This window comes from Vespula pensylvanica, chromosome 1 (assembly GCF_014466175.1).
Source record: "Vespula pensylvanica isolate Volc-1 chromosome 1, ASM1446617v1, whole genome shotgun sequence".
In the NCBI taxonomy this organism is placed as follows: Eukaryota; Metazoa; Arthropoda; class Insecta; order Hymenoptera; family Vespidae; genus Vespula; species Vespula pensylvanica.
The window spans coordinates 4,819,286-4,845,459 of record NC_057685.1 but is presented as its reverse complement, the minus strand read 5'-3'; the positions used below and the strand labels follow the sequence as shown (position 1 = coordinate 4,845,459).

Sequence of the window (26,174 nt, the reverse complement as noted above, 5' to 3'; positions counted from 1 at the left end):
ACTTATGAATCATCGTCATTATCAAAAAAGAGAGAAAGAAAGAAAGAAAAAAAGAGAGAGAGGACCTTATAAAAATTGTAAAGATTTCTAATACCTAAGTACTTACAATTAGTCTATAATCGATTAGAGATAATCAGTAAAGGAAAAAAAAAGATAATTGATTTAAGCTTGACATTGTGAAGAAGTAAGAGAATTAATAGTATGTATATATGTATTATCTATCGATGAAACGTTTAAAGTAGACAACAATCCAGCGTTAATCGACGCTAACGAGTTATTACGTCACGACACGCTCGATGTTATCTCGCCTTTATACCTGTCGTTCGTAAAAATCAAATGAAGAAGGAAGTGTAAATAATGTAGGAAAAGGAAAGAAGGAAATAAAAGTAAAAAGAAATAAAAATGATAGAAATAAAGAAAAAAGAAGAATCATTATATTAAAAAAGTATTTAAGAAGTAAAGAAGATAGAAATAAGGAAAAAAAAAAGAAGAATCGTTACATCAAATAAGTATTGACACTTTCGACAAAGAGAGATTAAAGAAAAAAAAAAGAAAAAGAAAAATAGATTTTTTTCAACTAGTATTTGATCGTTAATTTTTTCCGATAATCAAAAGTCTACACCAAATGATATCGGTGAAGAAATATAAAGATATGTTAAAGATAAAAATAACAATATCTTTTAGTGTACATACAATTTATCTGTTTCTCAAAGACAATTATTATACTACCGTTAACACGGCGAATAAAAGATGAATTATAACGTCGCCTATTAACGAATATGAATCTCATATTGTTTTCGAATTTACTTATGATGCTAGAAAATTGTCTGTGAAATCTTCGGCCCGGGATTTTGGCAAACTCAAAAACTACATTATATATTAACAGCAGCAACAGCAACAGCAACAGCAAGAGCAACAGCCGTAACAAATGAGTAGCTAAATACAAAGATAAAATACGTCTCGCCAAAATACGTTTATGCATCTTAATTCAGCTACCATGACATTTGAAATATCTAAAGAGAAAGAGAAAAAGAAAAAGAGAGAGAGAGAGAGAGAGAGGGACTTAAAAAAGTGCGAAAAAGAAAAGAGATCTATAAATAAAAAAAAATCCAATTCTAATATATATCGAGTATATCGAAGTGAAATGAAAATAACGAGTAATCTTCAAAATTAAAAATATTTTTAGCAAGAAAAAAGGGCAAGTATCGATTTGATTCGATCAATAATCTTAACTATGAAGAATATGAAAAATCATGCGAGAAAGTTGAAAGTCGTCGTCGTTGTCTGCATACGAATTCTACTCTCTCTCTATGAGGAGACTCTATTTACGCCTAAGAGTCTGCTTAAGCTAATAATAAACATGAAAATAGGTTTGCAACCCTTGCCATCACTTTTGGCGCGTTTCTCAGCTCGCATTGTTCTAAGCTCGGATATCATAGGTTACATACATATTCTCATACTTCAATATCCTCAAAAGAAAACAAAAGAACAAAAAAGGAAAGAAAAGATGTTAAATCGTTCGTTTTCATCATGTTTATCGTTCATTTTGATTATTTCTATAAATTTATTTGCTTCGATTGTATTAAAACTTATAATCTTAAAAATTTTCTTCGAAAGAAATCTGTGAGTATGATATTAAAAAATATTGTTTGTAATGTAATACGATTCATGTAAGCACGTGCGTATACACACATATATATATACACACACACTTATACACTACAAACATATCGACATATCGAATTACCCTTGAAACCTGCTCTTATCGATTGGATACGTTCGACACTTAAATGTTTTACCTTCTTTTACTTTTTTAAATGATTAAGTCGATAAAATAAATCTCTCAGAATTAATTGGTTATATTTCAGTGATCGAAAATAATAAAACAAATAAATATTGTTGATAATGTGATGCAACACGTGTACACGAATGGTATACACACCTATGAATATAACGAATTATCCTCGGAAGCAATACTTATCGATTCGATACGTTCGACAGTTAAATTTTTTACTTGTTTCACATAAATTTTTTGTTTGTGTTATAATTAACTCTATAATGAACCTTTCAGAATTAACCGGTTATATTTGAATGATCGAAAATAATGATGATTAATGATGATGATGATAATAATAATAATGAAAAAAAAGAGACTCACCAAAGTGTTCTGATATCCAAGTCCATATTCATCGTTTTCTCTTAGTTCCGAGGATGCCATCTTGAATTGTTACCCCGTTGAAGACACGCGCGGTATTCAAAAGATTCAAGTAAACGGTGACGAAGAAATGAGAAAAAGAAGAGAGAGGAATGAAAGGAGTTTAGATTGAGTTAGGTCGTCACTTCACTCAACACACACGGTTACACTACTAATGACTGTCTGTAACGGGTCTATTTCTCTCTCTTTCTTTCTTTTATCTTTCGAAATCTTATCGATGATGAACTCTTCAGGAATCACTACCAAATTTTCTTTTCTTTGTTTTTTTAATTTCTATTATTATTATTATTATTATTATTATTATTGTTGTTGTTGTTGTTGTTGTTGTTGTTGTTATTGTTGTTATTGTTATTATTATTTTATTATTTTTATTATTTTAATTGCATGCACTTTTTCCCACTCACACTACCTCGATATCGTTGACAAATCTATAATAAAAAAAATTCAATGGGATACTTTTCCAATAAATGACAAATTACTTCTCAATCCTCTATAAGCCGATGATTCGGAATATTTCAGACATTTCTTGCTTTTTTTAGCACAGAATACCATTACAAAAAATATAAAATCGTAATTAAAAGAAAAAAGTTAACCTTAAAACGGTATCGAAATCTTTCGTAAAATTTTATCACTATTCCGAAAAAGGGATATCTATTGTCTGAACAATTTTTCTCCAAAATGCCTTAAATATATCTTTTCGAGATATATATTTGTAATGACATAATTTAAATCCTCGATATCATATTATAATATAGTAATATATTACACTACATCAAGAGTATAACTTAGACTTAAGAGAACATTAACTGTGATTTCGAAGCTATAGAGAATTAACGCATAACCTCTCAATATTAAATAATTCGTCTCTCATTAACCAAACGATATTAACTATTTCGCATAGTAAAAATTATCTATCTGTTTACCCTCTACTTTTTCTATTTTACTCGATCGACGATCCTTCTTTTCTGTTGCGTTATAACGTATCTATAGATTAAAAAATATTAACGTTCACGGTTGAATCTACCCGATAACGGAGTCAATCGGTTTCACCGGTAAACAAACCGAAAGAGAGAACTTTCCAGACGATATGAACTTTTCGAAAGCAATGACGCTAATAAATTAATCAATAGATTCATTCAAATAATTCATTCTCGGTAACGATAACGTTTATTTTTTTCAAAGAAGAGAGAGAGAGAGAGAGAGAGAGAGAGAGAGAGAGAGAGAGAGAGTACATTTTTTTATCAACTAACAAATATATTTTCAAAATATCAATTAACGAATGTATTAATGAAAAATTGTTGATTCAGAGAAGAAAAAAAAAAGATAAGACATTCGTGAACACTCCCGTTCGACGTATTAAAAAAAAAAATATGTTTTATTGATTATCAAATATATTTGCAATGTTTCAAATCTATTAACGTATTTAAGAAAATTTGTAAATATATATATATATATATGGATATATGTATATATATGGATATATGTATATATATGCAGAAGAAAAGAGAAACAAAAAGATATTTTAAAACACTGGCGCTCTATGTATTGAAAAAATAAAATGTTTTACCGAATATATTTTCAACATATCAATTATATAAATACATTATGTAAATTTGTAAAAATGTAAAACAACAACAAGGATTTCTAAACACTCGCGTTTTACGCATTAAAAAAATAAATCGTTTTACCGATGATAGCGAATATATTTTCAATATTTTAATTCTGCAAACGTATTAAAAAAAAAATCTGTAAATATATGTAAAGAACCAAAAAAGGAGAAAAAGAAATTTTTCAACACTCGCGTTTTACGTATTAAAAAAGAAACGTTTTACGAATATATTATCAATATATCATAAACTCTACGAAAGTATTAAGATTTTTTTCAGTACGAAAAAAAAAGAAAGAAAAAAAAAAGATAAGAAATGTGTGAATATTCGCGTAAAAAAAGAAAAAAGAAGAAGAAGAAAAAAAAAAGAAAAATGTTGACCTTATCGATTCAGAGGATGATATTAAAAGCTTTCGAAAAATCACTCTCGTGCTTCCGTACGTTCTCATTTCGAAACCTGTTGAAATCTCTTGGCTTCTCTATTTAAGCGATAAACTCTCTTCCTTATATCAAAGTACACAGGAAAACGGATTTACGAAAAAATTCACAGAGAACACACAGTGACGTTCGATATTTCGTTCTAACGTTGCTGTCATCAAAACGACGCGTGTCTCGATGACCCAAACAATAACATTCGAACGTTATCAATCACGATTTCTCTACGAGGAGAAAATTAAACCGATCAGAAATAACGATTCGATTCCGACGAAAAATTATATTTTTCTTTATTTCTTTCTTTCTATTTTTCTTTCTCTCTTTCTCTCGCCAATTATTCTGCGTTACTGATCCCCGAACGTAAGAGACTAGTTTCGAATTTACGAATAAGCAGCACTATCTGGTGGTGTCGGTCGTTACTATATTGCCGTGTGTATATGTGTGTATTGTTTCATTTATTTCACACTGATATGAATTCGAATGAATCGAAGTGAGAATTTATTGCTATAATCACAACAAGCACAAATAACATTATTTTTTCTATATGTATACGTAAGTATATATTATAATACTATGCAAACTTGATTAACATTTTTCTATCTCCAATGATTGTTTACTTTAATAAAAGTTTACAATGAGAAAAAGGAAAACATCTAATTAGTTAGAATTATGACTCGTATTAAATAATAATCAATAACGAACGATAACGACGTAAATGTATATAAATTTTTATAATAATAATAAAAGTCACAAATTTTTAACGACATATATATATATATATATATATATATATATATATATATGTACATATGTATATAATATACATTGCATAATATATTATTATATAATATATAATATAGATATATATATATACACATACAATTTATAAAAAAATTCGTAAGGGCTTAAAAAAAGAAAAGGTCCGAAGGGAGAGGAGAAAAGAGCTTAGGTATAACCTTCGATCGGTTGAATGAAATAACCGGTCGATCTTTTAGGAAGAGAAGAAAAAAACGATCCTAAAAGAACCCGTCGAAAGGGTGAAAGAAAGAGATAGAGATAGAGAGAATCGTGCCGGTATTCGTTTACTCGTTTACTACACACGCTCGAATTTAGTAATAAATACAGAATTTCTTGTTTACTTGCCGGTAATTTTAAAACTTTCTAGGCTTCTAGCATGTCGCTATTGAAATCACGAGTTATAATGAATTCGGACAAGAATAAAAAAAAGATGTGGAAAATATCAATACGTATGAACACCGCGACACGGCTCGCGTGCCGCATCTGACTGTCCGGTCGGACGGTCGCGAGCCGACTGATAGATAGGTATATGTATGAATGAGGGCGGCTGAAATTTCTACCGAGGTTTTTTGCGGGAAAATCAAAATCCTCGAATACGCGGCATATGAGAACTACAATTAATTTGACAACATGTTTTTCTTCGGACGACTATCATCGGACAATATTCGATCATTTTCGTCTAATTAACTTCGATTCGACAGAAAAAGCATCATTTTGGTGATTAATTGTTCGTTTCAAAATTTTTTCCTTTTCTAAATTCTTTCCGCGAATTTTTTTTTTTTCTCTTCGCAATACTCCATCGCCCACAATTTTTTGTATGTTTTGAATAAAAACTATTTAACGATAGAAGGAATAGGTGAACGATATCTTTTTTTTACAATTATTACCTCACATGCCACGAGTCTTTTTAATTGATTATTTTAACGTCATGTGATCTACTTAATATCTTGGATAAATATTTGCCGTTCTTATGAACCGCATTAGCTTTTTCTTTTTTCATTTTTTTTTTCTTGTTTTTTTTCTCTTTCTTTTTTTAACCACTGGAATTTTTCATCGAGTTTATTTTAACGGTTAACGCTTTCCTTCGCTGTTTTTCTTCTTAAATTATTATCTTTTTTGCAGATTCTTGACTATTTTCATTTCATTGTAAAATCGCTCATTTACGTTTACACTACACTTTAACATTATCGATTCGACTTTGAGCAAATATCCTAACAAAAAGGTTCGACTGTTAAGATATTTATATTCGACAGAAGTAGCGAGACGCTAACTGTTCGTCGAAGGCACTAATTTCGTCTTCCACGTGACATTTTTAACGATCGAGGCCAAACTGTTGGTAATTACTTTTTGGACCTTGAAAGTATTACATTACAAGATACGAACGTTATCTATAAAATGTACATATAAAATATTATCATTAATAATTCGTATTGTACTTTTAAATTGACATTTTGTATGCACATAGTCGTGCTACCTTAAATGGACTAGTATCATATATTAATAGAAATTTCTTTACAATATAAAGGATAAGATGATAGGTATATAAAACGTATATAGGAATCACATCAAAAAAGTATAAACATTATATATTATATATCCTCGATAAACGTACAATAAGCATTGCAACGACATAAAACACTTTAGTATCTTTTAACATCAATATTATTTTATAAAAGGCCACCCATATTAATACTGTATTTAATATACAAATTGTGCGATCATATAGATTAAGTCTCAAAAATATGCGTATCATTTTTATCCCTGAATTATGTTATAAACCAGTTCATACATTAGATTTACATTGAAATTTGTTCTATCATTATAACCTGTACATATTCTTGTCAGATAAACTTCATTAATAGTATAATCCAAATATTCAAATACTCGACAAATATGATAAGTTATATTACCCTTAAACAACATTATCAGGCTCCAGATTTACAGATTCTAAAGATTCTGGATTTAAGGATTTTCAGATTCTGAAGAATTCGGTACAGCCGAATCTATTAAAGACACAAACAATGAAAGATGGAAAGATGGTTTAAGTCAAAATGAAATTATGTTTAATAGTAATAAAAAATGCTATACTTACATATAATAATGATCAAGATCACAACACATATAATACCAATGATGATCATCATCTTAAGGTTTTTCCACCAATACTTTCTTTTAAGTTTACCAGCTTGTTGTTCAAACTGTGTCGCACCTTGTTGTAACGCATCGGCTCGATTCTCAAGCTCCGACAATTTCTGATCTCTCTCCAATACTCTCTCTACATTAACTTTCATTATTCCCACCACTTCGTTAATCTCAGCTTGTGTTTGCTGCAGTTTTTTGCTAGATGCTGCCTGCTGCATATTTCTTGGCCCACCAATCTCAACTTCTGTAGAGTTACCGACTCCATCCATATTTCTAAGATGGACGAAATTAGAGGAAAAAAATGCTTTATAAATAAAATCTTACTATATAATTTTGTGAATATTATTGTAATATTAGATCATTATATCTCTGGAAATCTAGAAACAATTCGAGTCTCTTTGAGAATGCCACGGTTTATGTATTACTTAATCGTCAAAGGCGAAATAATTTACATTAATTTGCAAGAACAACGCCCATAACCTCTGTTGCAAATACATATGTTATTGGCTAATAAACGATTAAAATACTGCTATATCACTTTATCGTAAAAACAAACAATCTAAAAGAAAAAAGATATAGCAAAAAAACAGTATTCGCACCATATTAAGATACTTTGCCCAAATAAGTATTTCCGATTATCATGTCATCCGATGAACTTTATAAAAACAATTTCAAATGCCAAAACTTTTGTAAACGATATTAATTATTATTATTTTTATATACATATATACTTACACGTATTATAAATGCTAGAAATCAACGTATAGAAAAAAGACAAAAAAATATACGTAATTATACCCGGCTACGAATAATTCCACAAATTTACGTCAATGACGAGTATAGTTTACAATAGTATGACACATAAAATGTAAGATGGCGTGATACTAATGATAAAGATATAGCGCAAAATGTTTGCGTTATTAAAAATTAAGATAGATATTATCGCGATAGAATATACAAAAAAAGAAGAATTTAGGAGAAATATTTTATATAGAAAAAATTAAATAGTACGATATAATTATACATATATATATAAATTTATACACATTATTACCTCTACGAGTTTTTTCATATTATTACCGACTGTTTTTAAAATTGCAAGTATGTAAAACGTAACACGATTGGTACCATCTTACGAAGAAAAATAACTTCAGAGAAAGCACGATAGGTGGCGCTGACAGTCCTCAATTCCAGTTAAAAAAAAATCTAAATGCGATCGATAAAAACATATTGAACTAATAATGAAATTATCTTTTTCTATGTATATACAATATGATATTCTTATTTCTTCTCATATTCACCATAGATTAATAAATAATGTGAAATCTAAATTTATCATCCGAAATCAAAGAAAATCGAATTAAAATACTTAAATCGAGCATTTGTAATAATATATTCGAAATAAGATTCTTTGAAAAATATAGAACGTATATATATATTTTTTAGAATTTCATCGTTTTTAAAGATTAATTAGGAAAGAAAGATAAATTAAAGCACAAAAATTACTCACCGTTGTAGGCATCCATGATTGACTTATTTTTGTTAACAATCACGCAGACACTAGTATGTATCGGGGTTCTACGTAGAACTCGATAGTGACTTCGCGACGAAAATCGCGACAAGTGCATAAATAGAAGATCTTGCGGTTGATCCTGCGCATACAGACATCGCATTCTTGATCAGGACCGTACGAAAGTAGATTGCTAGTTCTACCAATACTTTATCTGTAATCTTTAATCATAAAGAAAAAATAATTATTTCATTTTATCGAATCATCGTTAATTTTTTCATAGAAATTTATTCGTTTATATCACTTTATGTTACATTATCATAAAAATCTAAATTTATTGCGCTTTATGATAATAAAAGAAGCATTTTTACTATTACGAATATCATATTCGTATATTATAAAATATGAAAATATATTTTATAAAAATTAGATATCGTATTACAATGACATCCTGGTATTTTATATAACAAAAAAAAAGAAAAAAAAAGAAAATGAACAATATGAAAATAATCTATTTTGTTATCCATCGAAATCGGTTAATTCCAAAATAAAAATTATTTACATCGTTTAATTTTATAAAATATGATGCACATAAACAAAAGGAAAAAGAGTCTTAGAAATCGTTATCGTATAGAAAGAGAAATGGTACAGGGATCGAGACGAGCCGTATTACGTACCTGCATTATACCCCAGCGGGGTGTGTTCGCGCATGAGGGTTGAATTGACGGGGGCGGCTTTTATTGACTGCATATTACGTTGCGCATGCGCAGAGCGTCGCATTCTAACACAACATTCGATTCTATCGAACGCTAACCATCGACTCTCTCATTTTACGCGGAAATTTCAAATTTCTTTATCGTCTAAGATCGTAAAAAAAACGAATTGTTGATTACAAAATTGTATCACCGTAATCGATAGAACGCAAAATACATGATTTTATGATGATTTTATTAAGATAACAAACATTTTCGAAGATATTTTGGAAAACATTTGCTCAAATTTAATACGAAGGGAAACGCATTGAGGGATAGTAGGACGGTAAGGATAATCGAAAAAGGAAAGGGAGTCGAATAGTCGATTCAAGATGTCGTTTCGAGCGTTGAGTTCGATATATATCGAGAGAAAGAGAGAGAGAGAGAGAGAAAGAGAGAAAGAGAGAGAACGGTGTGTCTGTCTGTGCTTGGAAATTTTATCAATACCACGGTTATCTAGTCCGCCACTGGCAGAGTTGCTCGCGAAATCTACGGGCTCGACGTCCGACGACGGGGTGGCGCAAAGGCTCGAGAATAGGCTGTGAGAAGTAGAGAAAAGGACAGGAGCGAAAGAGAACAAATATGTGAGTAATTATTGATATTAAAAAATACAAAAAGAATAAAAAGGAAAGATAAGAAAAGAAAAAGTTTATTTCGATTGTTTGAGCGTTCGAACGCATTTTTAACATGTACGACGCCCACCGTACTAAGTAAAGCTGGATAGTATCCTCTTAACTGGTTCATTCTTCGTTTCTAGTCTTTTAATTACACATTGACTACGCGTACTACATACACATATACACACACCACACACACTCACACACGCCACACATCAGGCATATGTACGTGCCTACGTCAAAACGAATGGAATTGTTTTAAAGAACGATTTTCGTGGAAACTCTTTTACTAGGGCAAATCGGTGAAAACGAAATGAGTGATATAGGACATATATAAAGAGAAATTTGTCGTTTCATATCTACGTAGGTTGATGTCGTTGTCCAAGAAAAAAAGAGAACAGAAAAAAGTAGTTCTATTGTAGAGAGAAACAATCGTTATTTGACATCCCTTCTCAGTGATGACGCATTTAGTTGGTCAGAACTTTCGATCGATTCTTGCTGACGAGAGTCTGATTGGAAGCCTTTCGATAAGACTTTCTCATCAATCCTAAGACCATAGCTTCTTCGAGAACATGACATTTTCTTCTCTCTCTCTCTCTCTCTCTCTCCCTCTCTCTCCTTCTTCATCTCTCTCTGTATCCATATCTTTATCTTTTTTTAGACGACACTTCAACTTGATCCTTGCTACCATGACACGGTCTTGCGCTCTATCTCAATTTCGATAAACGAATAAACGGAAGATGCAAATCAAACCGTTCTCTTTATTTTCGTGGCCTTCGTTGTCCTATAGCGATCGATCCACTCACATACGAGAGATCCATCCGCAGCACGTTAATGGAATTTCCAATAGACTGCACGGTCTCAAGCTCGAACCACTTTTACCGTCTCAACCGTGAAGTACGTCGTCTTAAAGACGAAAAGGCTACTTTCTTTTCTACCCTTACCGTTAGATCCTCTTCGACATTGTCTTTTAACGAAAAATAAGATTAGAATAACGATCTTCTTCTAATAATATCTTCGGAATATCTATGGTGCCAACGTCATGCAAAGGATCGATCGATCTTTATATGTCGACATTAATTATCTTACTTTAATGTGAAACACAGTACAAGATAGAAAGTAAGATCATTGTAGTTCAAAGGTATCACGTTGAAGGTATCACGTGAAAAACGGGGACGGAACAAAACAAGAAATAAATTAATAAGTGAATAAGTAAAAAAGAAAAAGAAATAGAAAAAAAAGGAAATAAAGAAAAACAAGCAACAAAAAAGAAAAGCGAATCGATCGTCGTAGACCCGTCTATACTTCTAGCCGATGTTTCTATATTTAGATAAATCGATGATGAACGCGCATTTAACAGCAATGTCCTACGACTGGATCGTGAAAAAGAAATATGTGCCTCGAATGTAATATGTATGTATGTATGCATGTATGTATTGTATGTACATAAACGCGATGAGTGGGAGTAAACGATATCGTAGAAACGTTTCGTCATTGAAAAGTTACCTATCCTTTTTACGAAGAAACTTATGCGCGTTTGTAGTTACTATAAATAATTTGTCCTTCGAATACAATATATATAATTATCAATGTAATTCAATATTTTTAATTGATCAATATTAATACAATTTATAATTAATACTACATAACTAAGAGAAATTGTAATATTTGTTATTTATTTATTTATTCTTTTTTTCTTTTTCCTTTCCGATCGATTAAACGATTTCTATGACTCTCCGTTGACAAAAAATGAACGAATAAGATATTTTCTTTTTTTTCTATCCTTCAATTACGTTTACCCTAATCGAATAACTTTGCAAAAGCATATCTAAGAGTAGCAACGCGATCTATATATTAATACGATTATCGAATTTTCGTTTTTTTTTTTTTTTTACTTTTTACATTGCTGTAGACCTATTTTTGTTGTACTTTTTCTCACTGCTAGTTCTTCGTGACGTACTTACACGACACGTTAATCTTATTATATATCTATCCTGTTTACGGATATACAGTAAGAAATATGATTAACTTTTTTGTCATTTTCTGTCTTTCTTTTTCTGGCGTATTCGAATATATGTATACTCGGTGATCGATCGCGGCTGTTGCCACTTGGTTTTTCGATTGGTCACCAAAAATAAAACCACTCTGAACGTTCTTTAATTTATCGATGTATAAGTAGGTCTTCATTTGGTTGTTGTTCTCTTCAAATTGTTTGTTTCCTTAGCTTATAATTAATTAAAAAGATGTTTATTAATGAAATAAAAAAAAAGAGAAAATAAGACTTACAATATTAAAATGGTGTTGTAATGATTAAAATGGATCAGAGTACACGAAGAATTGGATAAAATCAATCTAGATTATTGTGAAAGATTAGTACGAAGTATGACAGAAAAAATGCATGCAGTAATAAAAACAAAATGTCTCTGGACAAGGTATTAATAACTAAATAAACATTGAGTGCAAAACTGAATACGACGTATTTGTGATAATGGACAACATGAAAAATAAAAAGAAAAAAGTCATTAATCATTTACAAATTGTATATACATACAATTGAATTTCATGCAATATTTAATTAGCTACATATATTACAATATGTTATAGTTTTAAAATATATTAATACTTTTTCAAAAATATATCAATGTGTTCAGTTTTAATCTATCACTGTAAGTATGAAATGATCAGTAATTCGAAGTTATCGAAACTTTTATGTAATTAATCATTTTCCCAAATGTTTTTTTTCTTTTTTCTATTCGAGAGAAAGTTAAATATTCACCCTAATTACGTATAACGCAATGAAAACAGAAACCTAACAGCTTCGTCGTTGAGAGCATAATACGCATGGTACGATCATTATCTCAACATAAACTCTAGAATAATGAAATTAACATCGCCGGCAGGTATTTGAGAAAAGGTCTCGTCGTGTGTAAAAGGTCAAACGTTACAGTGAAAAAAAAAAGCTATAAAAGAAAACACCTCGGAGATAAATGACTTGCCGTCGGAAACCGTAAAGGTATCTCTCGAAAATGTTAATTAACAAGTTCATCGCGACAATGAAACAATTTATCCGATCTATCGCGTGTTTACTAAAATGGAAAACAAAAAGATTTTACAAATACCATCAGGTTTTGACATTAATAAATAATATTTGCAAGTAAGATTGGGTTATTTTTTCTTTTCTGATAGAGAAACCGTGTCGCGAACTTTGACCTTTTGAATATAATGTTCGCATGGCGCCAATATGGTCTAACTAAAAAAGTTTGACAAAATTATTGAATTTTCCTATATTACCTACGTTCAAAAAAAAAGAAAATTGACTATGAAATATATAATATTTTATGACATAATATAATGAATTTTGATTAAGAAATAATAGTTAACAATTTTAGATTATTAAAGTTCTATAAATTGATATAAAAATAACAATTGTTTATATGAATATATTTAATGAAATATATTACAGATATTAAATATGTTAACAATAATTATAAGTGATTAAATATATCTGTTATAATGCGATAAGAATTTAACACAGGACCATAAGTCACAATTTTGTAAAATTTAACTAGATCGATAGATAGATAAATAAATGAACGGATGAATCGATGTATATAATTTTGTAAAATGTGAATGGAGATAGATAGATAGATACATGCATAAGTAGATAAATGGATAGATAAATAGATAGAAACGATTTTGTAAAATGCAAATAGATATATAGATAGATAGATAAATAAATAGATTGGAGAGATAGATAGATGGATGGATGGATGAATGAATAGATAGAAACAATTTTGTAAAATGTATATAGAGGTATATAGATTGATAAATAGATAAATCGATAGGAAAAATAGATAGATAGATGGATGGATGGATGGATAAATGGATGAATAGATAAAAACAATTTTGTGAAATGTAAATAAATAAATGGATAAGATAGATGAATGGATAGGAACGATTTTATAAAATGAAAATAGACAGATAGATGGATGGATGGATAAATAGATAGATGTAAGATAAGTAATATTTTTCAGGGCCACCGAAGGCGGTCTGGCGCCGGATGCTGCGGGTGCTGGCGCGGGTGCAGGTGCAGGAACCGATGGAATTGTCGGTGGGCCCAGGACGCCTCAGCAGATTGCTTCGCAAAAGCGACTGCAGGCGACGCAAGCGCAGGTTGACGAGGTCGTCGACATTATGAAGACGAACGTTGAGAAGGTCCTCGAGCGTGATCAAAAGCTCTCCGAGCTTGATGACCGAGCAGGTAAGCTTTTCACTTATCATTAAACTTTCTCTGCTTCAACTAAATCCCTATGTTAATCCCTGGAATTTCTATAGGTACATATAAATATATACAGGAAGATATCATTCTATTGTGTCAAATATATACTTCGATGGAAAACAATCTTTTCCCAAACTTTTGAAAATTAAGAACCACGTTCTCTGTGATTCGATTAATTTCATTAAATCCCTGTGTTAATCCCTAAAATCTCTATATACGTTCAGGATGACTCAATCAAATTATTCTTTCAAAGTTTTACAAATACATGCCTGTTCAAATTATCGTTTGTATATATAATATACAAAACTATAATACTATAATCTATACGTTCTCATAGTGATAGAGATCAAATGAACTATTTTTCATTTAACAATATAATCTAGGTATGTTTGTGCATGTGCGCGCTGCACCTATTTAACCGCACGCGCCGATATATCGATTATCATCATGTTATTCTCTCGAATCGATGCTAATTTCGAGTTAGGTACTGGCTGACCGGCTTCGATCGTTCGTTTCATCGCACCACATGCAGCCTGGCCAAACAAATCGTTCACTATATTTTTGGACCGTACTAATCGTTCTGTTCCATTCAAGGGAATCACCAAGGCCATAATATTTTCTTATTATCGATTTTATCGATCCCTACTTTCTTTTACAGACGCACTTCAGCAAGGAGCGTCGCAATTTGAACAACAAGCGGGAAAATTGAAGAGGAAGTTTTGGCTACAAAATTTAAAGGTAATTCAATATTTTTCTCTGATCGTTTTCTTTCATTTATTCATTTATTTATTTGTTATATATCAAATTTTTTATCGTTATATATTATTAGACGACAAGACTAATTTTATGATATTTTCTTTTTAAACAGATGATGATCATCATGGGCGTCATCGCACTCATTATATTGATCATTATAGTTGGTAAGTATTCGTTATATATATGTTACGATCAACGCTACAACATTGCCACTATAACTGTCCACACATATACGCACAAACATATATATATTATATATATATACATATATACTTATATATTGTGTATATATATATATATATGTATGTGTGTCGGTGGTAAAACATATATGTTGATGGTATTTCAGTGTTCTTTGTCATTGATATAGCGAACGACTAATTCAGTGCTCGTGAAGTAACTCTTTTCAAGTATTATAAATTATATAGTACTTGGATTGACGTATCAATGTATAGAAACTTATTTCTTATTTTTTCTCGTTTTCTTTGAAGATACAAGTCTTTAAGAAATTAAATCTCCGAGCACTTGATTCGAGTCGGAAAAACGCGTGCGTCATGTGATCTCCAAATATGAAAATAATTATAATACTTTGTTTTTATTGATCGAGCTAATGCTTGAATCTGTCTCGTTCCTATATATGGCACATACACACACACACACACACACATAAATATGTGTATGTATGTATGTATGTATGTATATGTATGTGTAACGTGCCGGGTTCAGATGTAACCAGGAGGCAATGTGAGTTTCATCTACAAATTCAAATATAACGAATGTAGTAAATAACCTGGGAATATTTAGATATATTGAAATATGTATACTATATATACTTTATTATATTGCCGCGAATTAGTAAATGTTAATTGAAGAGAAGAATTTTTTTTTGAAGTATTTAGGTCGCGAAAAATCAAAATATATTTGATACTGATTAAAGATTGATTCACAAATTTCAGTTCGATCTCCGTTTCAATTCTTCTACGACTAAAATGATTTCAATGTTATTTTATGTAAAATTAAAATCTACACGTTCACACATTTCCATTCATTTTCATTGTTAACTTTCTGACTGATTTTACAGTCATATGCAATTCCTATAATGAAAATTACAAAATTGGAACAATCTATTGAACTGAGATTAAATTCAAATATGTGAATAAATCTTTTTTTTGGACAGAGATCTTAAAGTCTTCTTTACGAACAGAGATCACTCGTCCACTCGCATTCCCTTATCTTGCCTTCGTTCGTACACGCAGATCGACACATACACACACACAATCATATCATCCATATCTTCTTCAGCTTATCCGTATTCCCAAAATTAACACATTTTTTCTTCATATCATGCATATCGCTTACTCTTCAACCTCACATATTTACCATTCGTTGGCTTATTTAACTCTTTCGCACGCCTTACAATAATACTAATGATGATGATGATGATGGTGATAATGATAATCATAATAATAATAATAATAATAATAATAATAATAATAATAATAATAATAATAATAATAATAATAATGATGATGATGATGATGATGATGATGATGATGATAACAATAACAATAATGATAACAATAACAATAATAACAATAATAATAATAATAAATAAATAATAATAATGATGATGATGATAATGATGATAATGATGATGATGATAACGATGATGTGATGATGGTGATGATGATAATAAAAATAATAATTATTATAATGATAATAATAATATGTGGTGGAATGGAACGTAACAATGAATATACATATACATATATTATCTCTCTGTCAATCTAAATTTTGATTGAGTTTGAGAGAAGAAAACGTCAATACATACATACGTAAAACGATTGTGCTTGCACGATGTAAAGTACGACGATTTTTTTAAAACGAAATATTATTATTGTTGCCTCGAGAGGTTACAAATACAAAAATACATATGTCGAATTTTTTCTTTACCTTCTTCTTCTTTTTTTTTTTTTTTTTTTTTTTTAATTGCTATCACTTTTCCTTCATATTTCATTAATTTTGCTCGAAAGAAAAAACGCTTCATAAGATAATGTCATCGTGCTTTGCTTCTCATTAGGAACGATCATAAATATCGGAAGAAAGATATTTTTTTTTAATGGATCTCTTATCATTATTATAAGGTAATATATTTATATATTTGTCGATTACTCCGACAAATATCACTCATTTGATCTAATGTTAATTTATCGTTCGTGAGTATATACATTAAAAAGAGAGATCCATACATATCGTTAATAATTGTTAATACGAATCAAACTGAGAGTTGCTCACGTCGAGCATCATCTAACGTGTGATATCTCTTTGTTTCTCTTTTTCCATCTAGTGAACTTCATGTAAGCACGCTGATTGGTGGAAGAGATTTGTGTGTGAGTGTATTTGAAGGTAGAAAGCAAATCAACTGCGACATTGCGTATCATTGTTGTGTGTGTCTCTCTCTCTCTCTCTCTCTCTCTCTCTCTCTCTTTCTCTCTGTTTCTATGTATTTATTTATCTGCCTATCTGTCTCTCTGTCTCTCTCTCTCTCTCTTTCTCTCTCTGTCTATCTATCTTTCTATCTGTCTATTTATCTATTTATCTCTCTCTCTCTCTCTTTCTTTGTCTCTCTCTCTCTCTCTCTCTCTGTCTTTCTCTTTCTATCTGTCTCTCTCTCACTCTTTCCTTCTCTATCTATCTATCTATCTATCTATCTATCTACCTGTCTGTCTGTCTGTTTGTTTGTCTGTCTCTCTGTCTGTCTGTCTCGTTTATTTCGTAGGATGTACGAAACCTATATACGAAAGCGTATGTGTTCATTTTCATTGTGCCCTGAAGTCCAGGAAACGAGCAAACCTTCTCTCGTCACTCTTACTAAACGATACTTCACCTCAGCCCTTTCCCACTTGTCAGTCTCGCAAGAATCGATTTAAAAATCTTAAAGAAAAATGTTCTTTCTCTCTTTTTCTCTCTCTCTCTATCTCTCTTTCTATCTCTCTTTTTGATCGATATCAATAATAAAATCGTACTCTCACGAGACTAACATTTAGATATCGTCGATGTTACCTATACTATATGCCTGTAATAGCTCTCCTTTGCTGATATATTTGTCGCTATCTGTATTCTTTACACAAAGACTGTCGCCCTTTATATATATATATATACATATGTATATATTTATATATCTATACACTTTTCTTTTCGGAGATTGTTGTATATTTATGAAGCGCTACTTTAATTAGGAAGAATTTCCAATTAACGAGTTAGATAGCTTCACGATATTCACGCCCACATCATTGAAAAGAAAAAGAAAAAAGAAAATAAAAAGAAAAGCGGCCCTTCATAAATTCCCGACAATACACAACTCCCATTTGTACTTCACGAACGTATTCAAATTTCAAATCCACACACCAGAATGTGGATTGTCTATATCATTAAAAAAGTGATATAGACAATTATCTCGTGTTGACATGTTAAGAATATATTTTTCGAGAATCAAAAATTTTCGTAAAAAAATTCGTCGAGAATTTATTCGATATACCGTTTAAAGATTAAATGCATTTATTAAAAATAAATCAAAGTGTTATCAATAAGGAAAAGTGTTATCTTCCCAAAGGAGGATGCACGAAGAAAAAAAAAGAAAAAAACAGTACATAAATAAGTAAAAAATTGCCCGTTTTGGAAGTCAATAACAATTACTACTACACTACTACTACTACTACTACTACTACTACTACTACTACTACTACTACTACTACTACTACTACTACTACTATTACTATTATTACTAATACTATTACAAGTTACTACAATTATTTACTATTACAATCACATCCACGCCCGTGCCTTATGATATGTATTTATTGTTATATGTATATGTGCATATATGTTTATCTGTACCACGTTGGTGCCTAATAGCTTCTCCATTAAGTTAGTCCCAGTGGCCAGTGGTTTTCTATTTTTTGGTGGTCTCGAGAAGTGTGAGACTGTATAGATTAGCAAAATAATATGAAGAAGGAAAAATCAATCGTAATAATATTTTTAAAAAACCACCGAGAAATGAAAACATGATTGTACAACATCACTGCCATGATTTACGATACATCAACAAGTACAATCCATTAACAACTACTTCTAATACTCCTATTACTATTACTATTACCACCACTACTACTACTACTACTACTACTACTACTACTACTACTACTAATACTACTACTACTAATACTACTACTACTACTACTGCTACTGCTACTACTACTACTACTACTACTGCTATTATTACAAAAAAAAATTAAATAAACAACAGTAACAATATCGACAACAACAACTCGAGAATATATAAGATTCACAGTTCTTCTTTAAATTTCTCACTCTGCTCTTCGTTACGGTAAGCTACGACTTTATTCTTGCATTTGGCATTATTCATTTTCTATTTTTCTCTCCAGTCTCTAAACATTCTTTCCTCTATTCTCCTTTTCTTTCTCTTTTTCTTTCTTTCTTTCTCTCTTTTCTCTTTATATCTCTTTATCTATACAATTTTTAACAATTACTCTTTTTATTTTGTAAGAGCATCGCGTACACTTAAAAAACGTTCCATAATATCATGTGTCAAATATTTTAAGAGGACAAAATAAAACATCTAATTTTCCGATTTAACCGAAAGATTTTTAGTTCTCATGGAATATCCTATATCAGAGAAAAATTAAAAATCATTAAACTTTTGATTTAATCGAAAATCGAGTGTTTTATATCGTACTCTTCAAATATTTGACACATGAAATCATGAAACTTCTCTTAATAAATGTATTTTCTATTTCTCTTAGTAAACGAAATATATAATTGATCCTTAATTTATAATCAATTAGAATAACAAAATTATTAAAATATAATTTATGTATATAATGTATATTATATTTTTATATATTTATATTTATATATATATGTTTATGCTTTTTATGAATATAATATTATCTTTTTCCTTCGGCATGCGAACTTTTTTATTTTCCTTTATTTATCTTCGATATGTTCAACAAATTTTCAACAAATTTTCAACAAAATTTCTTCAGTGATGTAGATTAACGGTTACGTCTTGATAAACATTTATTATTTAATAGAATATATATATATATATATTCTATAAAGAAAGAACTAAAATATTCGTTCTATTGAAATCCAATGAACTTATCTGGGACGATCTTCTATGTATACTTCCTGCTTGTCATGTTTTCTGGAGCATGCATAGAACAAGCATATATGTATGTATATCGTGAGTGCTCTCGTTAAATTGTTAAGGAATATATAAGGAAAGAAAAAAAAATATAGCGCATGGTACTTTATTAGCAAGTATAAAATAGATAACTCTAACGTATATATATATATAAGTATATAAAAGTAGTTAAAACAACTTGGCATGCTTCACGAATATTAATATATATATATATATATATATATATATATATATATATATATATATATGATATTTTATCGAATGAATAAAATGAAAAAAAATTTTGAATATAAAAGTGTCGCTTCTGTAAATCGATTTTGAAGGAAAATCGATCTACGGGATAAGCTATATACCTTTTGAAGTGATACGCATTAGTGAATATGACCCAGTTGCATGTGATTGGTTAGCACGGCTAACGAATGGCTTTATACGTTGGGACGATCTATACTTACGAACTCGAGTTATGAAATGATTCATCATCGTGGACAGAAGCAACGAGCTCGCTTGCTTAGTTTTTAAGTTCAACGAAGTTTGATATTTTCTATCGATCCACTCGACAATGGAAGTACGTGCCGAAATAAGAAGTAAAAATAAATATTATTTGCGTAATATAATAACCAGCAAGCGGGTTGTTAATCATTAATTACTCGAATTCAATAAGAAAAGAGAGAATAAATAAATACACAAATAAAATTACAAGAAAAATAAAAATAGATAAAACTAAAGAAATCTGCGATACTTCAGCGTCTGTCCACGACGACATTTGTCCGTTAACTGCATGCTACGTAAATGGCGAGAGTAAAAAATAGAAAATAAAAAAATATAAATAATAATAATAATGATAATAATAATATTAATAATAATAATAATAAATCGGACAAGAGCGAAAGATGCAAATACGAGAGAAGGAGAAAGACGAAAGTTTCGGATAACTTTCTACAAAATCTTTAGAAAACAAAACGTTGTTATTCTTTTCAGCGAGCTTCACCGGCGGCAGCGACTCGCAAAACTGAACGCGCGAACGCAAGCAAAAGAAATATATAAAAAAAAAATAGATAAGGAGAGAGAGAGAAAGAGAGAGAGAGAGAGAGAGAGAAAGAGAGAGAGAGAGAAAGAGACAGATAGATAGACAGATAGAGAAGAGAGAATGAAAGAGAGAGAGAGAGAGAGAAGTGAAAAAGTGAGAAAGAAGAAAGAAAAGAAAGAGGAAGAGGAGAAAAAGAATAAAGAAGAAAGGGAAGAAAAGAAATGGAAAAGAAGATGACATAATCCAAGAAGAATGAAAAGGGCTGATGAAAAAAATGAAGAGAACAAATACGAGAAAGGATAGGAACGCACAAGGACAAGGATACAGAAAGGAAAAGGAGGATGATGGAGAAGCTAAAGAAGAAACAAACCGAAGTCGATTAAATGAGAAGAGAAAAAGAAGAGAGAGAGAGAAAGAGAGAAATAGATAATAGAAAAAGAATGTTCTATGAAGAAATACATCTCGATATTCGATACTTTTCGCCGTATAATAAAAAAACTTGGAACTTTATATGAACGGGGAAAAAACGATAACAAAACAAAATGAAAATGGTAGATCGATTGGATATGAAAATAATGAAGAAAGAGAAAAAGAAAGAGAGAGAGAGAAATAAATTGTAGGAAAATGTTAATAGTCAAGCGTATCGGATAGTTTTTTGTGTTACCGTTTTTCTCTGCGATTTATATTACATATACATATACATATACATACATACGTACATACATACATAGCTACGATCGTGGTAGCCGAACTCAATGATCTCGATGAAAATATAAATATATATCCCTATAAAAATAAAATGAACGAGGGTCGGTAAAATTTTGAATATGTTTCCTGCTATTTGTTATTCTCGAAATGTATATTTCTTAATCGGTCTCTTCTTGTCTTCTTGCCTACCGCTCATACGCGTAACATAACTGGTATAATAATAAATAATTAATAATAATAATAATAATAATAATAATTATAAACAACAATAATAATAATTATAACAATTATAATGTCTGATACTTAATAATAATTTTAATAATAATAACTCGTTCAATTTTAGTGCGTAGAACGTCGCTACGATTTTCAAAAATATGACAAATCGATTCGCCGCGACGCATTGAAATTTATTGTACGTGCTAAAAGATTTCGTTCTGGAAAAAAAGATAGGAAAAGAGAGAGAGGAGGAGAATACAGAGTAAAAAATAGTGAATGAGTGAATGAGAAAGAGAGAGAGAGAGAGAGAGAGAGAGAGAGAGAGAGAGAGAGAGAGAGAGTGTGTGTGAGAATAATTCCATAACGCGATGTTTCGTTTATGTCTGAGCGTCCTCTTTTAGTCCTTGGAAGGTCTTCGATGAATCAACTCGTGCGAAAAATAAATGTTACCGTGTAAACAAGAAAGAAAAGAGAAAAAGAGAAAGAGAAAGAAAAAGAGTAAAGGGGGATGATCGTGAAAACATTTCTGCAAGCAAAAATTATATACAGGGTGTTCGTTAAAACTAGATAAACGTCTCGCTTCGACGAAAGCAGAAAATATCGCAAAACATACGTACACGTACATACATACGTACATAGATACATACATGCATACATACATGCATATATATACGTACATATATACATATGTAATCGAAAGTGCTTAGTTGATATGCGCGTGTCTCTGAGTTACGTACACTGCGTGTACGTGTATACATGTATATATATTTATACATAGATATATAGATACATATAATATACATACTTATAATATGTGTGTTTATATGTTGTATGTACTTACATACATAAATCTCGATGATATTCTCGCTTTCTATGTTATATCGAACTGTAAATAATGTCATTTGTCTTCATACGATTCGAGAGAGAGAGAGAAAGAGAGAGAGAGAGAGAGAGAAAGAGAGAGAAAGAGAGAAAGAGAGAGAGAGAGAGTATAGCAAACGATCATCAGTTGGAAAAAAAATATCAGGCGCATCTCTTTTATTTCTCTTTCACGCTTGCATTTTTCAAAATATTTGTAAAGTTCATTTATGTAAAGAATATTTATAAATTACAATTAGATTATGAGAATAAGAAAAAGAGAGACAGAAAAAACGATAAAAGGGGCACATCTGCCTTCGTCGGAAAAATGTGGCATATCTTTCTCGAACAGCCTGTGTACCATATTATATTATGAAAAATAATAAACAAAATAATTAAGAAATGGGAAAAAAGTAAGTAATAAGAGAAAAAGATAAAGAAGGAAAATTACGAACGAGAGAAAGAGTGCGATGTCTTATTATCGAAGTATGTAGATACATAAATAGTATCTATGTACATACATACATAAATACATAAAAGCAGTATACATACATACATACATACATACATACATACATACGTAGAGATATGATAAGACTTAGAAAGAAAAGAATTATTTACAGATCTTATGTATACATGTTAATAATAATAACAATAACAATAATATTAATAATATTAATAATAATAATAATAAATAATAATAATAATAATATTATTAATAATAATAATAATATTAATAATAATAATAACAACAACAACAACAACAACAATAACAACAATAATAATAATAATAATAATTACAATGAAGATAACAATAACAATATTAATAATAATTGTTAATAAGAACGATATAAACGATTGAAATTAATGCGAACAGCAGTACAGGAGAAGCAAGTTCAAATTCGTCAATTTAAAACATTTAGAAAGACGAATTTGTTATTTAATGCCCCAAAATAATGTATGGCACGCATCGTTCTTCATTGACATTTAATCGATTCATCCGATAGATGTGCCCTTAAGTTAGAGACGATAATGCAAATCGAATAACACATGCATATATGCACATGTATATATTATTACAAATTAATGATACGTTGACGAGATCATTGAAATTAAAAAAAAAAGATTTTGTCGAGAATCTGTCTTCTTTTTTATATTGTTAATGGGCTTACAATAATTAGTTCTAATTTTCTTATTTCCTTGATATTTGTTTCATTTTTCTTCCATATTATCGCCCATCATTTTTCTAAACTGATTTAGCAATAATTTCCCTTGCTACTTGAACGGACAATAGTTTATAAAAAATATTTAATTATGATGAGATACCTCTCTCTCTCTATCCATATATATATATATATATATATATATATATATATATATTTACACACATCCTGTAAAAAAAACACGTCCAAGAAAATCGTTTTTTTCATCAGTTTCTCGCTCGTAATCGATCTCCCCGTTATAACATATACGATAACATTACGCGAACATATTACGAGCAGATCGAATAGGTTCAGTGAACGTGCGGGTGCCATTTTGAATCGGCCTTCTCATCTTGGAAGTTTCTGACCAAGTTACAAAGTACATGTAAACATGAAAAGATCGCGAATAAAAAAAAATGTTTACATGTACTTTGTAACTGAATCAGAGCCATACAAATTTTTCTTAATAAGCTTTCTTGTTACTTTGATCAATCACAAGATATTTAATCGGACGTCTATGGTCAGACACGGATTGATGTATATATATATTATATACACATATATAAACGTATGATGTTGATGTCGCGTGAAAAAAATGAAGTTTTTTCTTTTTTTCTTAATAAGAACGAGATCGCAACAATAAAAAAGTATCAAGACAAATGTAAAAAAAAATATACGATCCTGTACGATTGCATATGCAGGATCAGGGTGTGGGACCATAAATTGTTAAACGTAAAAAAAGAAGTAATAAAAATACTATTTAAAAAGAAAACAAAAAAAAAATGAATAAATAAATTATTCGAGAAAGTTCGTTACGCGGGAATCAACCGATGTCGATTGACGCAAACGATCTTTAATTCTCTTTTTATTTTTTTTTATTTTTTCTTTTTCCTCGAAATCGTATAACAAAATGGCGCACGCCCTCACGAGCCTACATAATATGCATATATTTTAGCATTTAAACAAAATCTTCAATATGTTTCCGAAAAAAAAAAAAAAAGAAAACTATAAACATATACATATAATTATATGTCGTGCGGTATCAATCTTCGCATAATTATTTATTAATAATGTTCATAATCTAACGAATATACTGCTTTCAACATTGTACAGTATCGAATAAAAGTTACAGCGGCTAGTTAAAAATGACTATGCAGCTGAAAAATATGAGCCGTAATGTGATATTTGTGAGATTTTATAATCATTCTTTTTTTTATTTTTCTTTTTTTTCTTTTTTTTTTTTGCATAAAAATTTATTATACTTAATTTTGATCATGAATTCATAATAAGTTAAAAAGTTTTCTTCAGGTATGAGGAAAAAATGTAAAAGAACAAACAAAAAAAAGAAAAAAGAAATATACTCATTACGTTGGATTTATTTTTATAAAATGATGTATAATTACTCGAATCGAACATATAAAACTAGATAAAATTGAAATTTTTTATTTACGAGAATAATCATTATTTTGTAAATATTTGACATATATATATACATATGTATGTACATCTTGGAATTCTATTAAAATTATTTACAGTTAGTACATTTATTAGTACAGTACGTCTACAAAGAAGAGGAGAGATCATTCTAAAGTTTATTATACATATATGTGTATGTGTGTATATATATATTTATATATATACATACACATATATGTATACATACACACGCGTACACACACACACATATACAAATATATTTCTCGAATATAGGAGGTAAGAGTACCGTTTTTGCTCTTATATTGGCAATGTGCATGCAGCATCATTATCATAAATATTGTAAAGAATATTTATGTTTTTTCTTTTCCCTTTTTATTTTTCATTTTTTCTTA

The 26,174-nt window shown here is 30.0% G+C and overlaps 3 protein-coding genes across 4 annotated transcripts in view; 1 reads left to right on the top strand and 2 right to left on the bottom strand.

Annotated features, from left to right (window-relative positions):
- The window catches only part of LOC122627915 (chloride channel protein 2), a 42,424-nt gene extending 40,133 nt beyond the window's left edge, over positions 1–2,291 (bottom strand). The window contains exon 1 of the mRNA XM_043809624.1: positions 2,159–2,291. Coding sequence (XP_043665559.1) covers positions 2,159–2,218 — 60 coding nt within the window. The 5' untranslated portion in view covers positions 2,219–2,291. The remainder of the gene's footprint in view (positions 1–2,158) is intronic.
- A 4,333-nt stretch (positions 2,292–6,624) lies between these two features.
- LOC122628013 (synaptobrevin-like) lies at positions 6,625–8,858 on the bottom strand. Of its 2 annotated transcripts, none has more exons than XM_043809809.1 (3): positions 8,707–8,858; positions 7,147–7,469; positions 6,625–7,057 (listed from the first exon to the last, which is right to left on the bottom strand). In XM_043809809.1, the coding sequence occupies exons 2-3, from the start codon at positions 7,463–7,465 to the stop codon at positions 7,017–7,019; spliced, it is 360 nt and encodes a 119-aa protein (XP_043665744.1). In that variant the 5' UTR covers positions 7,466–7,469; positions 8,707–8,858; the 3' UTR covers positions 6,625–7,016. The 2 variants fall into 2 exon arrangements, with proteins under 2 accessions (XP_043665744.1, XP_043665735.1); XM_043809800.1 differs by lacking the exon at positions 8,707–8,858 and adding an exon at positions 7,932–8,161.
- A 1,020-nt stretch (positions 8,859–9,878) lies between these two features.
- LOC122628004 (vesicle-associated membrane protein 2-like) overlaps positions 9,879–26,174 on the top strand; it is a 20,232-nt gene continuing 3,936 nt past the window's right edge. Inside the window, exons 1-4 of the mRNA XM_043809773.1 lie at positions 9,879–10,042; positions 14,110–14,336; positions 15,013–15,092; positions 15,223–15,274. Coding sequence (XP_043665708.1) covers positions 10,041–10,042; positions 14,110–14,336; positions 15,013–15,092; positions 15,223–15,274 — 361 coding nt within the window. The 5' untranslated portion in view covers positions 9,879–10,040. The remainder of the gene's footprint in view (positions 10,043–14,109; positions 14,337–15,012; positions 15,093–15,222; positions 15,275–26,174) is intronic.